This window comes from Pseudozyma flocculosa, assembly GCF_000417875.1.
Source record: "Pseudozyma flocculosa PF-1 unplaced genomic scaffold scaffold00007, whole genome shotgun sequence".
NCBI classification, from domain to species: domain Eukaryota; kingdom Fungi; phylum Basidiomycota; class Ustilaginomycetes; order Ustilaginales; family Ustilaginaceae; genus Pseudozyma; species Pseudozyma flocculosa.
Window position 1 is genome coordinate 261,509 of NW_006920875.1, and position 13,657 is coordinate 275,165.

The 13,657-nt window shown below is 65.4% G+C and overlaps 5 protein-coding genes across 5 annotated transcripts; 4 read left to right on the forward strand and 1 right to left on the reverse strand.

Moving 5' to 3' along the window:
• Positions 1 to 956: 956 nt before the first annotated feature.
• Positions 957 to 1,581, forward strand: PFL1_02522 (uncharacterized protein; the record flags this gene model as incomplete). The annotated part of the gene is made up of 4 exons (XM_007880039.1): positions 957 to 972; positions 1,084 to 1,286; positions 1,419 to 1,439; positions 1,534 to 1,581. 4 exons carry the CDS (start codon positions 957 to 959, stop codon positions 1,579 to 1,581), a joined length of 288 nt encoding a protein of 95 aa, XP_007878230.1.
• A 169-nt stretch (positions 1,582 to 1,750) lies between these two features.
• On the reverse strand, positions 1,751 to 4,894 carry PFL1_02523 (uncharacterized protein; the record flags this gene model as incomplete). The annotated part of the gene is made up of 1 exon (XM_007880040.1): positions 1,751 to 4,894. One exon carries the CDS (start codon positions 4,892 to 4,894, stop codon positions 1,751 to 1,753), a length of 3,144 nt encoding a protein of 1,047 aa, XP_007878231.1.
• A 930-nt stretch (positions 4,895 to 5,824) lies between these two features.
• On the forward strand, positions 5,825 to 6,823 carry PFL1_02524 (uncharacterized protein; the record flags this gene model as incomplete). Its single annotated transcript, XM_007880041.1, has 2 exons — positions 5,825 to 6,149; positions 6,237 to 6,823. The coding sequence occupies 2 exons, from the start codon at positions 5,825 to 5,827 to the stop codon at positions 6,821 to 6,823; spliced, it is 912 nt and encodes a 303-aa protein (XP_007878232.1).
• Positions 6,824 to 7,931: 1,108 nt separating this feature from the next.
• PFL1_02525 (uncharacterized protein) lies at positions 7,932 to 9,230 on the forward strand (the record flags this gene model as incomplete). Its single annotated transcript, XM_007880042.1, has 1 exon — positions 7,932 to 9,230. One exon carries the CDS (start codon positions 7,932 to 7,934, stop codon positions 9,228 to 9,230), a length of 1,299 nt encoding a protein of 432 aa, XP_007878233.1.
• A 1,171-nt stretch (positions 9,231 to 10,401) lies between these two features.
• Positions 10,402 to 13,010, forward strand: PFL1_02526 (uncharacterized protein; the record flags this gene model as incomplete). The annotated part of the gene is made up of 2 exons (XM_007880043.1): positions 10,402 to 12,587; positions 12,707 to 13,010. The coding sequence occupies 2 exons, from the start codon at positions 10,402 to 10,404 to the stop codon at positions 13,008 to 13,010; spliced, it is 2,490 nt and encodes an 829-aa protein (XP_007878234.1).
• Between the last annotated feature and the right edge of the window lie 647 nt (positions 13,011 to 13,657).

The window sequence follows — 13,657 nt, forward strand, 5'->3', positions numbered from 1 at the left end:
CGTCGGACGGGCGGACGGGCCGGGTCGGGAACGCCGACCACCGGCCACCCGCCCTCCCCCCCCCCCCCCCCCCACCCCTGCTCCGGCCTGCTGGGCTGCCCGGCCCTCAGGCTGGCCCGCACCTGGCCACGCCTTCCGACCGATTTTCCCTCCTACCGGTAGCTGGGCTGCGTGCTGGCCTGTGGCCTCTCTGTCGTGTCGCTGTTCAAAACGGAGCAGCGGGGCGGGCGCAGGCGCGCAGCACCGTCAACTCGAGGCCCAACCAACACTTCAACACCTGCTGGCGTTGGCTTGCGGGCGTCGTAAACTAAAAACGCCCATCGCATGGCCCTTTTTCCCTACCCTGGCCTTCTTGGCCCGGCTGCCTCGACTGGGCCGCCTCGTAGCTCGTTAACTTAGCTCGCGCTGAGCTCTCACCATGTACGATCCTGGTCGCGGCACGCCTCACGCCCTCGACTCAAAGCCATCACGCACCGACCCTCGATCGAGCCAACACGGCGCACGCCACGCCAGCCCCGTGGACGCTTTCCGTACGCCAAGGAGGGGGATGGCCCAACCGATGATCGTCGTCCTCAAAAGCATGGATGGTGACATGCAGCGGTCTTGACGAGGGCCGTACGTCGGACGGCGTCCTCTGTCTCTCATGCCGACAGCCTGACCTGCTCCCATGCTGGCCATGTCGACGACGAGCCCACATTTGAGCTGCGCCACCCATCCCCGGCGCACCTCCACCCCTAAGCTTGGAATTCGCCGAGAGAGAGAGAGAGCCAGGAGCGGCCTGCGCACGGAGCCACATCAATGGCGCAGTTCGTCCGGCCGGTGGAATCGAGCCGGCTTGCTTGCCCTCGATCCCTCCTTCGCACCACCACCACCACACAACATCAGCATTGCTTTGACCCCCTATCTGCTATACGCTGGCCGACACCCCCTCATCCCTTCTCTGCACAGCCGACAAGATGGTCTACACGCTTAGTACGTCTTCCCAACCTCTTCCACCTCCACGCATACCGCTCGCTCTCCCGCTGACCACTCGCACCATCTCGTCCGCCGCCGCCGCCGCCGCTGCCGCCGCCGTGCCGGCAGTCTGCCACGTCGAGGTCAAGCCAGGGTTCGAGCAGAACATGGCCGACTTTCTGCGCAAGGCGGCGGAAATCTACAAAAAGACGCCAGAGACCATCGACTGGCTCGTGCACCAGTCCGAGTCGGACGACAAGAAGTTTGCCATCGTCGAGCGCTTCGAGACCGAGGCGTCGCAGGAGTACCACCTCGCCGAACCCTTCTGGGCCGTGAGTGACGCCCCTCTCCTCCCTCTTCCCCTGTCCTCTGTCGCTGCGCCCGACCGAGCTGGCTGGATCGCTCATGCTGATCCATGTCATCGACGACTGCTTCTCCCATCTCGCATCGATTGCACTGTCCAGACTTTTAACCCCACCGTCGAGGTGAGTCCAAGTTTAGCAGCTCCCTTTCGGTCAACATTCATGCAGACGGCCGCTGACCTCTTCTCGTCAACTCCCTTCCTTCGACAACGTCCAGCCCTGGCTGGCCAAGCCCATCGAGATCCTCCGCTTCAACGAGCTCTGAGCATCGGCCGGATCCTTTCTTCCGACTAGAGCCGAGCCAAAACGCAGATAATATGCCCCGTATCCAATGAGCAGAATGGTATACGTTCGAGCACCTTCTATGATCGAGAGCGGTGGTGAAAGTGATGGTCCGGCGAATCCCGGAAACGCTCCGTCTACGCCATGCGCCTTCAGGTGAAGTAAGCCGCAAACGGATACTCGGCCCTGGCCCTGCCCTGCTTGGACCCCCACCCGCTGCCGTTGTGGTTGCGGATCTGCTCGGCCAGCTTGCCGTCCTCAAAGGCGTGGGCGATACCGCTCGGGTCCATCGACGAGGCGATAATCATGCGCAGCGCCGCCTTGGCCGCCTTGTGCGCCACATCGTCGGCGAGCACCGACAGCGTGCTGGCCACCGAGCGCGGCAGGATCGAGAGCTGCGGCTCGTCGCCCTTGCGGTTCATGTCCTGCACCTTTTTCCAGAACGGCTTGTCCTCTGGGAACCGCACCAGCCGCAGGTCGGCGGCCACGGCCAGCGTGCCGTCCTCGGACACGGAGCGATTGGCTCCCGGTCGCACCCGCTCCGTGGCCTGCTCGAGCGTCAGGTTCTCCTTGGTCACCAGCTCGTCAATCTCTCGCTGGAGACCCAGCGTCATGGCATAGTAGGCGCTGTCCCAGATGCCGCCGATGCTGTCCACCAGGCCCCGGCCGTACGGGCTGCCCTTGGCCTCGGTGCCATCCGAGGCGGTAGAAGCGACGCCGGCGGTGCGGATCTCGTCGGCCACGTCGTCGTCGCCGTCGTCGCCGCCGGGAGCCTTCTTTTCCGGAGTACCGCCGGCCTTGGAGGCAGAGGGATCGACATTGTCGGATGGTGGCCCGCCCGATTTGCCAAGTGCCGACCGGCTCTCTTCGGCGGCAGCGTGCGCGGCGACCGCGAGCTTGGCCTCGGCCTCTTCGAGGCGCTGCTTCATCTTCTGCTTGATCGACTCGGCGGTCTCGGCCGTCTTTTCCGCCACCTCCTCGATCGCCGAGCCTTCTGATGCCGGCGGCACCGTCGCGGTGGTAGTCGACACGGGAACCGCCTCGTCGCCGTCTGCCGTCGTGGCAGCAGCAGGCGCAGGCGCAGGAGCCGAAACGTCCTTTGCATCCTTGCCCTCCTCGTCCGGCGAGGAGACCGCCGCCGCAGCTGCAGCCTCTGCACGCGCAATCACTTCGGATGCGGTCGCGACGGCCTTGCGCACGAAGCCGTCCTCGGCGTCGTCCCCGCTCGCGCCGACGCGCTCGATGAGCACCGTGTTGTTGCCACCGGGCACCGTCGCGTCCCTCGTCCGCCACTCGGAAGTGAGGCTGACGGCCTTGACCTTCTTGACGTCCGCCTTGGTAGCCTTCTTGGACGGGCCAGCCAGGACCGCGCTCGACTTGGTGCCGTCGGCGACGGCGCCGCTGGCCTCGCTGCCCGCCTGCAGCACGTCCTTGGCAGAGATGTCCCGCACATCGACCTGCTCCAGCTCGGCTTCCGGGTTGCAGCGCGTCCAGGCGGTGAGGCCCGTCATGACCCTGCCTCCGGCAAGGCTCTCGATGACGTCGCGCGAGATGCCGCGGCCGTCGCACACCTTTGTGAGGAAGTCGTCGTACATCTCGTCAATGTGCCGGCTCTGCTTGGCGCGCTGCTGGTCGTCCATGTCGTGCAGGGTGGAGCTCGATGTGGAGCCGGTGAAGAACGACTGGATGCCGACGTGGAAGCGGTCGAAGAAGGCGCGCGTGATGGTCGGGCGGAGCGAGGCGACGCCGATGCTGCCGGTCACGGTGTTCTCGCACGCCAGGATGGCGTCGGCGGCACTGGCAGCGTAGTAGCCGCCGCTGGCCGAGGCGTTGCCGAACGACGCAACGACGGGCTTGCCGTAGTCTTCGCGCACGCGGCGGACGGCATCCCAGATCGACTCGCTGGCCACGACGTCGCCGCCGCCCGAGTCGATGCGCAGCACGATGCTCTTGATGTCGTCGTCCTCGGCCGCCTCCTTGAGACCTTTGATCACCGACGACGCCGAGTACTCGCCGGGCGCGTTGCTGATGGTGCCGAGCAGGTAGACGACGCCCACCTCGATGATCTCGTCGTCCTTGAGGTGGCGGTCGAGGTGGCGGTTGTTGACCTTGTTGTAATGGTGGAGCGACTTGAACTTGGTCTCCTCGATGCCGCCGTGCTTTGGGTCAACGAGCCGCTTGACCAGGTCGCGCTTGAAGGCGATGCCGTTGATGAGGCCCAGCTTGGCCGCCTCGCGGCTGGAAAAGGGACCCTCCTTGGCCCACAGCTCGAGCTGGTCGGCCATCTCGGACGGGTCGGCCTCGGGGAAGCGGTTGACGCCGATGGCGTGCATCAGGCCGCGGTTCAGCTCGCCCAGCATCTCGGCCTCGTTTTGCGCCTGGGCCGGCGGCAGCTCCTCGTCCTGGTTGAAGGTCGAGATCATCGACTTGTACTCGCGCCTCGCCTCGGCGTGCACCTTGACCCCGAAGTACGCGAGCAGCTTCTTGAAGAAGGGGATCTGAGCTCCGAGGCCAGTCAGCGGCACAGTGCCCGTTGGCTGCAGCCAGACCTCGTCAAAGGCCGAGGCGAGGAGATAGGCGCCCTGACTGTCAAAGGTGTCGGCCCAGGCGATGCTCGGCCGCGCCTTTTCGCCAAACTGGTCGCGCTTGGCCATCTTGAACTCGTGGATCGACTGGACCAGCTCCTCGATCTGAGCCAGTCCGAGCCGGTTGGGCGTTACCGACGACGGCAGGTGGAGCCCGCTAAAGTCGGCAAAGATGCCCTTGATCCGCTCGTCGCCCTGGGCCCACTTGAGCGCGCGGATAGCCTCAAACAGCTCTAGCACCCTGGGGGCCTCTTCGCCGGCGGCGGGCGCGTTGAGGAGCGCACCGAGCGTCGGCGGGCCTCTGGACTCGACGATGGAGCCATCGTGGATCTTCCAGACGAGATAGGTCTCTGGGTGGATGTAGTCGCGGAGGTAGGCGTCTCGCTTGAGCTTGAGGTAGCCCACGCCCGTGTAGACGGCAAAGAAGCCAAAGAAGATGGAGCGTCGATACTTCCAGAAGCCCTGACCCGCCCTGCCTGCTCGCGAGCCGCCGATGCGGGTGGCGGTGGCAGCCAGGCGTGGGAAGCGCCGGGAGAGGACGCTGGAGCTCTGAGCGGCCGTCGTGGATGACGAGGGGCCGTTGGACGCGCCGCCGTTTGTCGTCGTCGCTGCCGTCGGCGGTGGCGCGGCAGCAGCATTCGTCGGCGGATTCTGCGATGCTGTTTGAGAGGGTTGGGGCGCCTTCGGTGGAGGCTCGCTGGGAGACGACATCCTCTTGAGCGGCTCGCGGGTATCCGGGGAGCAAGGCGGAGTGGGAGGCGGCTGAGGAAGAGGGAGACGACGGGGTTAGGGGAGATGGCCTTGCAAGACAAGCCCGACGAAGGCTGTGCGAGAGTGTGTGGGCGCAGCGTGTAGGCTGGCTGGGCAGTCGAGGTCGGACGAGGGTCGTGGCAGGTGAGAAGAAGAAGCAAGGACGGACCAGCAGCGAGCGAGCGAGCCAACAAGGCTCGAGGATGTGGAGCAGGCTTCCGGCCGCCGTGCCGGAGCCGAGGCTGACGCGGCCAGCCTAGCTTAGCCTGGCGCCCTTGCTTGGCCAAGCACCGCCTGTCGTCTCGGGACTCGGCGGTCCGCCCTTTGAGTCTTCGACCCTGGCTGGATCGGAAGGTCGAGGAAGAAGCCGGATCGAGCGGCCGCGCTCAGTCATCCAGCCCCGTCCCTCGTAGCCTAGCCTCAGCTTGCCGCTCAGCGGTGGCGGCGACGACGACGACGGCGGCCACGGACAGCCTCTCCAGGTGACGAGGATCGTCGTCTCACGTTATTGACCCCACCTCGACTGGCCATGCATGTCATCCGTACGTCCATGATGGCGTAGGCCGGTGCGAGCGCTGATCCGCAGCCCAGAGAGCAGCCAAGAGGTTGACGTAGGCAGGCAGGCAGGCAGGCAGGCAGGCAGGCCCGTCTCTGCCCGGCCCGCGCTGGATGGAAGATCGCGGGCTGCTCCACTTTTTTCCCGGGCCTGGGCTCTCGTCGTCGGCGTTTACCCTGGCGTCGTCGTGCCTCGCTCATGCCTCCTTCTTCTCACCACTGTCCGCCACCCATCTATAACTAGCCACCAAGGCCCGCACTATCACCATCGCCCTCTCGTATCGATCCCCTACCTGCATCCCTTCCCTCGTACCGCCCAAAGGCTCGCTCCTCGCCATGTCTGCCCCCAACGCCGCCAGGGTACTGCGCACCAGCGCCACCCGCTCCCTCCGCACCAACGCTTCCTCGGCCTCCCGGCCCCGCACCATGGCCACCCGATCCGGCGGCGCATCCGCGGCCTCGGAGAGCTCCTTTGGATGGTCCAGCAGGGTCGTGGCAGCTAGCACGCTCGCCAGTGCCTTTGCCACCGCCTACTACATGCGAGCCAACGCAACGCCCATCATGCTCGAACCCAGGCCATCCTTTTCCGACAGGCTCAAGGCAAAGAAGAGCAGCGGAGACGACAAGGGCGCCAAGGATGTCAAGGAGACCAAGCCGGCAGGTGGGTATGCGGCAGGCAAGGCTCGATGCCGTGCCGCGGCGGATGCTGACCCTCTCGAGACCTCTGATCGCTCGTGCCTGCTCACAGAACCTGAACCTGCCAAGGAGACGCCCGACGCCATCGAGGTGGCCGCCGAGGAGGTGACGGAGCAGGGCGAACAGCAGTCGGCCTACGACCCGGAAACGGGCGAGATCAACTGGGACTGCCCCTGCCTCGGCGGCATGGCCCACGGACCGTGCGGCGAGCAGTTCAAGGCCGCCTTTTCGTGCTTTGTCTACTCGGAAGAGGAGCCCAAGGGCATCAACTGCGTCGACAAGTTCAAGGCCATGCAGGACTGCTTCAGGGAGTATCCGGAGATCTACAAGGACGAGATCGACGACGACGAGGCAGCGTCCCAGGAGGCCGAGGGCGGCGACGGCAAGGGCGCGTCCAAGGACGACAAGAAGAGCGACGACGGCGGCAAGGACGACGAGCCCAAGCGCGAGAGGAATGCGGCGCTCGGCGGCGAGAAGAAGGAGGGCGGACCGGCACGATCGGGCACCGCCACCACCGACGTCGACAACCGCGGCGGTCCCAACCCGGACAAGATCGAGAAGGACGACCCGGAGAGGAGGAAGAGGGAGCACGACGTGTTCGCCAACCGCGCCGGCTCCGGAGCCACGCCGCGAGGATGAGCGGTGGCAAGAAGAGGATGGATGACGAGAGGATCGCGGCACGGCTGCGCAGCGCTTGCATTGGTGCGCTGACAGCTTACCAGAGGCGATGCGACGACGGCTCCGTCTGTGCCATGCCATCGGTGCTGGTCGGCGGCGAACCGAGCCGGCAGTGTCGCCGACGTCCCCTCACACTGTACTCTGCAATATTACATGCTCCCGGCCACCACCATTCCCTGCATTCAATCCATGTGCCCAAATGCGGTGTCGTCGAGAGGTCAGCGGTAGTCAGCGGTAGTGTTCTGCTGTGACGACGAAAGCCGGTCGGCGAGGGATTGAGAGGGGCATATCGGCTGGGTCGGCTGGCCCTGCCGAATAGACGGTCACGACACCGCCGTCGCTGGCCCGTCGCGTGCGGCGCGATCTTCTGCTGCCGCTGCTGCTGCAAAAGAAGCGAAGAAAAGGGGTTTGCAGGGTGAGGGCCGTCAGCGAGACCAACACTACTCCAACACCTGCAGCATCAAGCCCGTGCGAAAAACGGCGCAATGCTCCTCAGTAGTCTGTCCTACCTCCTGCCATGCGTCGTGTTGATTGCCCCTGCCTCCCCTTTGGCGCGTTCTAGCGTTCTCTCTGTGGGCTCAATACATACCTGCATGGCACGGGCCGTGACGGCGCCCCGCCGGCCTGGGCCGTCCGCGTTACCGCGCGGGGCGCAGCATCGATCCGGGCCATGCCGTACCGCTCTGGCGCTTTCTGCGGCCTTCCCTGCCCCCACCAAGCGGTGCGCTGCATCCGGCCTCCAATCTTGTGCAACCTTATGGCCGTGCACGACATGAGGTGGGCCGATAGGTCGAGAAGTGGGGGCGGAAGACAAGCTGCTGGCGCTGCTGTCAGCTGGGCCAGCCGTCGCCCATCGCGGGATGTGATATAGCGCGACCGCCACGTCCCCTTCGCCATTCGCCGTCCCATTCCTGCCGTCCGCCACGAACGCCTGCTCCATCTTTGAGCAAGAGAGGGCCATAGGTAGAACGCCGATCCGACCAGGTCGACGTGGCGCCAAGACAGGGACGAAGCGACCGAGTGGAACACATCCGGCCGGCCCAGCGCCTGGCTGACGACGACGCGGACCATGGCGCAGAGTGCTGCCTCCACCGAGACCGACACCTCGTTCACTGCCGCTCTAACGACCACCATCACCGCCACCACCGCCTCCCCAGCCCCAGCTTTAAGTGCAGAAGGACAAGGACGAACCGACTTTCTTCCCCTCTTTGCCACTTCCTACGACACCGAAGCGGGCCCTCCGACCTCGCTGCCCCTGACTGCCCCCTCGCACGCTTCTCTTCTCGACTTTGGCACCGCCTCGACCACCGACTCAGACCTCACTGACCAGACTTCTGACCTCGGCTTGTCCGACGCAGGGTCGAGTCTCTCCTGCTCCATCGCCAAAGAGGCCGTTGACGACGAAGCGGCCTCCCTCCTTTCCTCGGCTGACTCCGTCGCCGCAACTGCTGCCGCTACCGAGAATCCCCACACTGCCCCAGAGCCGTCAGACTCGCTCGACGAGGCAGCCTCACAGGACCACTCCGATACCGACTCGGCCTTCGACGACGGCGAAGAGACTGTCACCATGAACAAGGGCGACGAGGTCGACGCCGCGTCCACCGTGGCCGGCCCAACCGAAGACGGCAACATGTCGATGCACAGCGCCAATGAGGACGCCAAGTCGGCCAGCGCCGTCTCGATGAGCCCCGGCGCCGACGCCGATGACGACGATGACGATGACGACGACGAGGAGTCGGCGGCCGACTTCACCGAGTTCTTTGTCGGCAACTCTTCAATCGCCGACCCGCTCAAGTACATTGCCATGTCGTTTGAGGACAAGTGCCGCGAGCTCAAGACCATCACCAAGAGCCACGACAAGCACGTCGGGCTGGTCGCCTCGTTGACCGAGGAAAAGGAGCAGCTACAAGAGGCCCTGTCCGAGAGCCTCTCGACGCGAGCCAACCTCGAGGAGCAGGTGCAGCAGCTCACGTCGGAGCTGGCGGCGCTGCGCGAGGAGCTGGGCCACAAGGACCAGCTGCTGGCCACATCGGACAAGATCAGCACCAGCCTGTTTGGCGTCCTCATGGCCGCCAAGTCGACGCTCGACTCGGCAGGCAGCCTGGCGCCGGCGATGCGCTCCATGTCGTCCGCCTACGCGCCCTCTGCGGCGGCCACCGACGACGACGACGACGACGACAGCGACGTCGACGACGAAGGAGCCTCGGACGAAGACGACGACGACGACGATGCCCAGACCGCCGACACGGACCACGAGGGCGCAGACGGCGTCGCCAAGAGCGATTCCGGCAAGGCCGCAGGCGCCGTTGACGACGCAAAGAGGGCTGCGGCGGCCGGACCCGGGAGTCCTCGCCACGCCGTCGTCTGAGCGCAGCAGCGCCCATGCCGTCCTCCTCCAGCATCCCGCCCCCGCACCCCTGGCGGGAGGGGATGCCGCCTCGAGATCTGAGATCGTCCAGAGCGAGCTGGCGACTGCGGCCACCGCTACGCCCAGTCGGGCAGACGCCGCCGCTGTCTGCTTCTACGGGCGTCAAGCCAAACACCGTCATCTAGGCTCCACCAGCAACAGCAGCCCGGCAGCATGTCCAGTTCGCTTCCCACGACCCTCAGCATCTCCGTCGCCGTCCCTCCAAGATGCGACGATCTCCCCGTCGCCTATGCCAGTGTCGAAGCTCTTCGCTCATCGCCCCAGGCCCATACCGATCGCGATTCCTGATCGCCACCACCATCCTCGCCACCCCATCGCAGTCTAGCCTCGAGCCTCCCGGCCCATCAGGGGCTCGACCTTGCGCTCGTCCGTCCGAAAAGCATCCCATCCCCATCCATTGATTCTCGCAGTCTCTCCCCCTTCATCCCGCCAGCAGATAGATACCTTTGCCTCGCCATCCTTTTCTCCTCGCATGCGACCACCTGATCCCCACTTTTCCGCCGCCGTCCCTGATGCCTTCACTTTCAATGTCACCGAATTGCGATCCGAGCGAGGCGTGATTCCGGCAAAGTCGAGGTGCGAAGCGCTGTAGCTGGGGCTGGGGCTGGTGGCAAGCCCTAAAGGACGATGGGAAGGTGGCAGCGGTCTGCAGGTGGTGGTGGTGAGGGGGCTGGTGGCCGGTCGTGGGCGGCCGCTGGCAGAGGCATCTGGCGGGCCACTCTGAAAATAAAGGGTCCGCGGCGCGCGCTCGAGCCTCTCACACAGCGGCGCAGCCCCCACCTGCTCCACACCAACGCCGCCTTCTCGCGGTCCCTCTCTCCTCTTCTCTCTCTCTCGATATTTCCCTCTGCCTTGCTCGGCGGCCGTCTGTCCGCCTCTGCCCCGACGCTGCTCGTCCACCTCGACACCATCTGCTCGAACTACAGCCCTGCTTTCTGCTTCCGTCGCGACAGGCTCTGCCGGCCATACGGCGCGCGACGAGACCCGACGAGCGTAGGGGCATGGCGCTTTGGATCGCGTGGCCCCCATAACTTCGAGGATAGACTCGAGTCCACCGCTCTACGGCATCCGCAAGCAGTCGCACTCCCGACTCGAGGCCATCACGTCCGCCATGACGAGTACGGCGATGCAGGCCGTCGCCTCGTCGTCGTCGTCGAGCACATCGGCGATCAACTATGGCGCCAACAGCGGTGCCGCCGCGGCCGCAGCTGGCGGTTCTGCCCAGCCTTCCACGTCGACGCTCGTGGCAGAGTACCTCAAGTCGCCCGACGACCTCACAAAGATACCGGCGCTACGCAAAAAGCTCCTCAAGGAGCAGTCGACGCTGGGGGCCAAGCTCAAGGCCGGCGCAAAGGATCAGCTCGAGTCGGTGCGCAGCGGCCTGCTCAAGCTGCAGGCCACCCGCAAGGACGTGGCGGCGGTCAGGGAGGCTTTCGGCCAGGTCGAGCTGCTATACAACGGCGGAAGCGGCTTCGGCAGCGGAGGCGGTCCGGACGATGTCCATTCCGGGGGCGGATCGTCCGGGCAGGGCCCAGGCGGAGCCAACAAGAGCTTCAAGATCATCAGCGAGGTGTCGCAGATCCACCGCAACTTTGTACAGACCGAGACGACGCTGGCCAAGCTCGACTCGCTGCCCGGCAAGATCGAGCTGCTGGCGGCCATGCTGTCCGAGAGCCAAGAGGATCCCATGGGCCCCGCGCCCAACCTGCTGCCCCTCCACTTCCACCTCTCGGAGCTCGAAAGGTTCCGCAACGAGACGTTTCAGATCGCCAGGAGCTGCTCGGCCGACGTGCGCAGCACCGTGGCCGAGTTCTTTGCGCCGCTCGACGGCCTCGTCTCGTCGTTTGAGCGCTACCTGCTCGACCTCGGCGAGCGGACGCTGGACCTGGTCCGCGAGGGGCGCGGCGGCGTCGTCGTCAAGCTCATCAAGATTGTCGAAAAGGAGAGCCGCGAGGACGAGAAGGCGGCCGCCATCCGCCTGGCCAAGAAGGCCAACCTCGAGGGCGCCGCCCGCTTCCGCTCCGTCGTGGCCAACGCGCGCGTCATCAAGCTCTACCGCCCCAAGGTCATGGACGCCATGGACCGGGCGACGGGCGAGCTGTTTGCCGAGTGCTGGTCGCGCTTCGGCGCCGACGGCGGCGGGCTCGAGTTCCTGCAGCACCTCGACTGGATGTACGACGACCTGAGGATGGTCAAGGACGAGGTGGTGCCGCTCTTCCCGCCCGACTACAACGTCTTCCGCGCGTTTGTCAAGAGCTACCACAAGCACCTCGGCGCGCTGCTGCGCGAAAAGATCCTGGCCACGGACCCCGAGGCGAGCGCGTTGCTCGAGCTCTACCAGTTCACGCAGGACTATATCAAGACGCTGACAAAGGAGCTCGGGGCGGACAAGGCGTGGCTGGAGCCGACGCTGCTGGCGGGAAAGGAGCAGGGCATCATCGACGACTACCTGGGCCTCATCACCAAGAAGATCGACGAGTGGACGTCGAACCTGATGTCGGACGAGGTGCGCGAGTTCGTCTCGAGACAGAATCCGCCCGACGAAGACAACGAGGGGCTGTACGGGCTGCAGGGGGCGGCGATCCTGTTCCAGATGGTCAACCAGCAGATCGACCTTGCGGCCGAGTCTGGTCAGGCGAGCGTGCTGGCCAAGGTGGTGGACCACGCCGCCAAGGCGATGCACTCGACGCAGTCGACGTGGCTGCGCGTGCTCGAGGCCGAGTTCCGCAAGCAGCGCGAGGCCAAGCACCCGGACGACGTGACGGGCGGGCTGGTCGAGTACGTGATCGCGCTGGCCAACGACGAGCTCAAGTCGGCCGACTATGCCGAGGCGCTGATTGCGCGGCTGGAGCCCATGGTCAGCACCAAGTACAAGGCGGGCATGCGCGAGGCCGTCGACAACGCGCTCAACGGCTTCCTCGACGTGAGCAAGCGGTGCACGCAGGTGCTCGTCGACCTCGTCTTTTCCGACCTCAAGCCGGCGCTCAAGGACCTGTTTGCCTTTCCCGCGTGGTACTCGGAGGGCACGACGACGACCGTCGTCGAGACGATCCGCGACTACACGTCCGACTACCACGACCGCCTCAACCCGAACCTCTTTGACGTGCTGTGCGACGACCTCATCGACCGCTTCCTCATCTCGTACATCGGCGCGCTGCGGCGGGTGGGCAGCGGCAAGCTCAAGATGCCCGCGGCCGCCGAGCGCATCAAGGCCGACTACGACGACGCCATCGCCATGTTTGCCAGCTTCAAGAAGGAGGACGAGGTGCGCGAAAAGTTCGAGGTGCTGCAGATGATGTGAGTTTGGCCCCTCTCCTGCAATCTGTGGCCGTGTCAGGACGGGTCGGTCCGCTGACGACAGGTCCTCTTTCTCCTCGCTCTACTTTGTCCTGCCGCTCCCTCTGCAAAACCGCCAGCACGTCGCTGGTGACATCGTCGTCGACGATGGTCTTCCTGCCGTACTGGACGTTTGCCAAGGCGCACGGTGCGCAGCTGGGCTTCCTCGAGGCGCTGGTCAAGGCGCGCGACGACCTGAAAAAGGACGACGTGAGCGCCATCATGGAGTCGGCGCGGCGCAAGGTCAAGACCGAAGGGCTGCAGGACCTGGTGCCCGAGGATGGCGTGCCCACCGTCATGAGCCGCGTCGCGCAGAGCTACGGCGGCGGCGGATTCGGCAGCAACCTGCTTGCCAACCTCGGCGTCTCTCGGGGTGACGGGTAGGCCGCTGTAGGTACTGCAGCAGTGGCGGAGGTCGTCGGCTCGTGTACGGTACTGTACAGTATGTACAATGCAAGCACACACGAAGCAAGGTGGCGGGTGCCGCTCGGAGCCATTCGACCCACCAGGCTGTCAGGCTGACGGCTGAGCTGGCACACGCTTGTGCAGAGCGTGAATGACCTGTGGCAGGCTCGAGGTGTGCAACGGCGCCGCGGTGCGCGAACACGTTCCCGACCGGGCCCTCCAATCAGCAGCGGCGGCGGGAGTGGTGGTCGAGGCAGGTCGGGTAGGTGGGTCCAGGGGGAAAGATGTTGATCTCGGTGTGATCTCGGTGGCGGCAAACGGCGACGGCAAGCTTAAGGCTAGGCAGGCTAGGCAGGGCAGGTAGGTCGAGCCAGGTCGTCTCAGATCCGGTCTCAGATACCGCTCGGTGTCTAGCACGGCGGGTAGAGTCTATAGAGTGCTCCTTGTTTCCGCTTGTTGGCGCCCCGGTTATATGGTCTGCAAGCGTGTCGGGATCAGCTCCTCTGGACGATTCGGGGCACTGACCGACACCGACGACCGGGGTGGTGGGTGCAGGGCAGGGCAGGGCAGGGCAGGGCAGGGCACGGGTGGCGGCATGAGATCGGTCGGATCACCCAGGAAGGGGG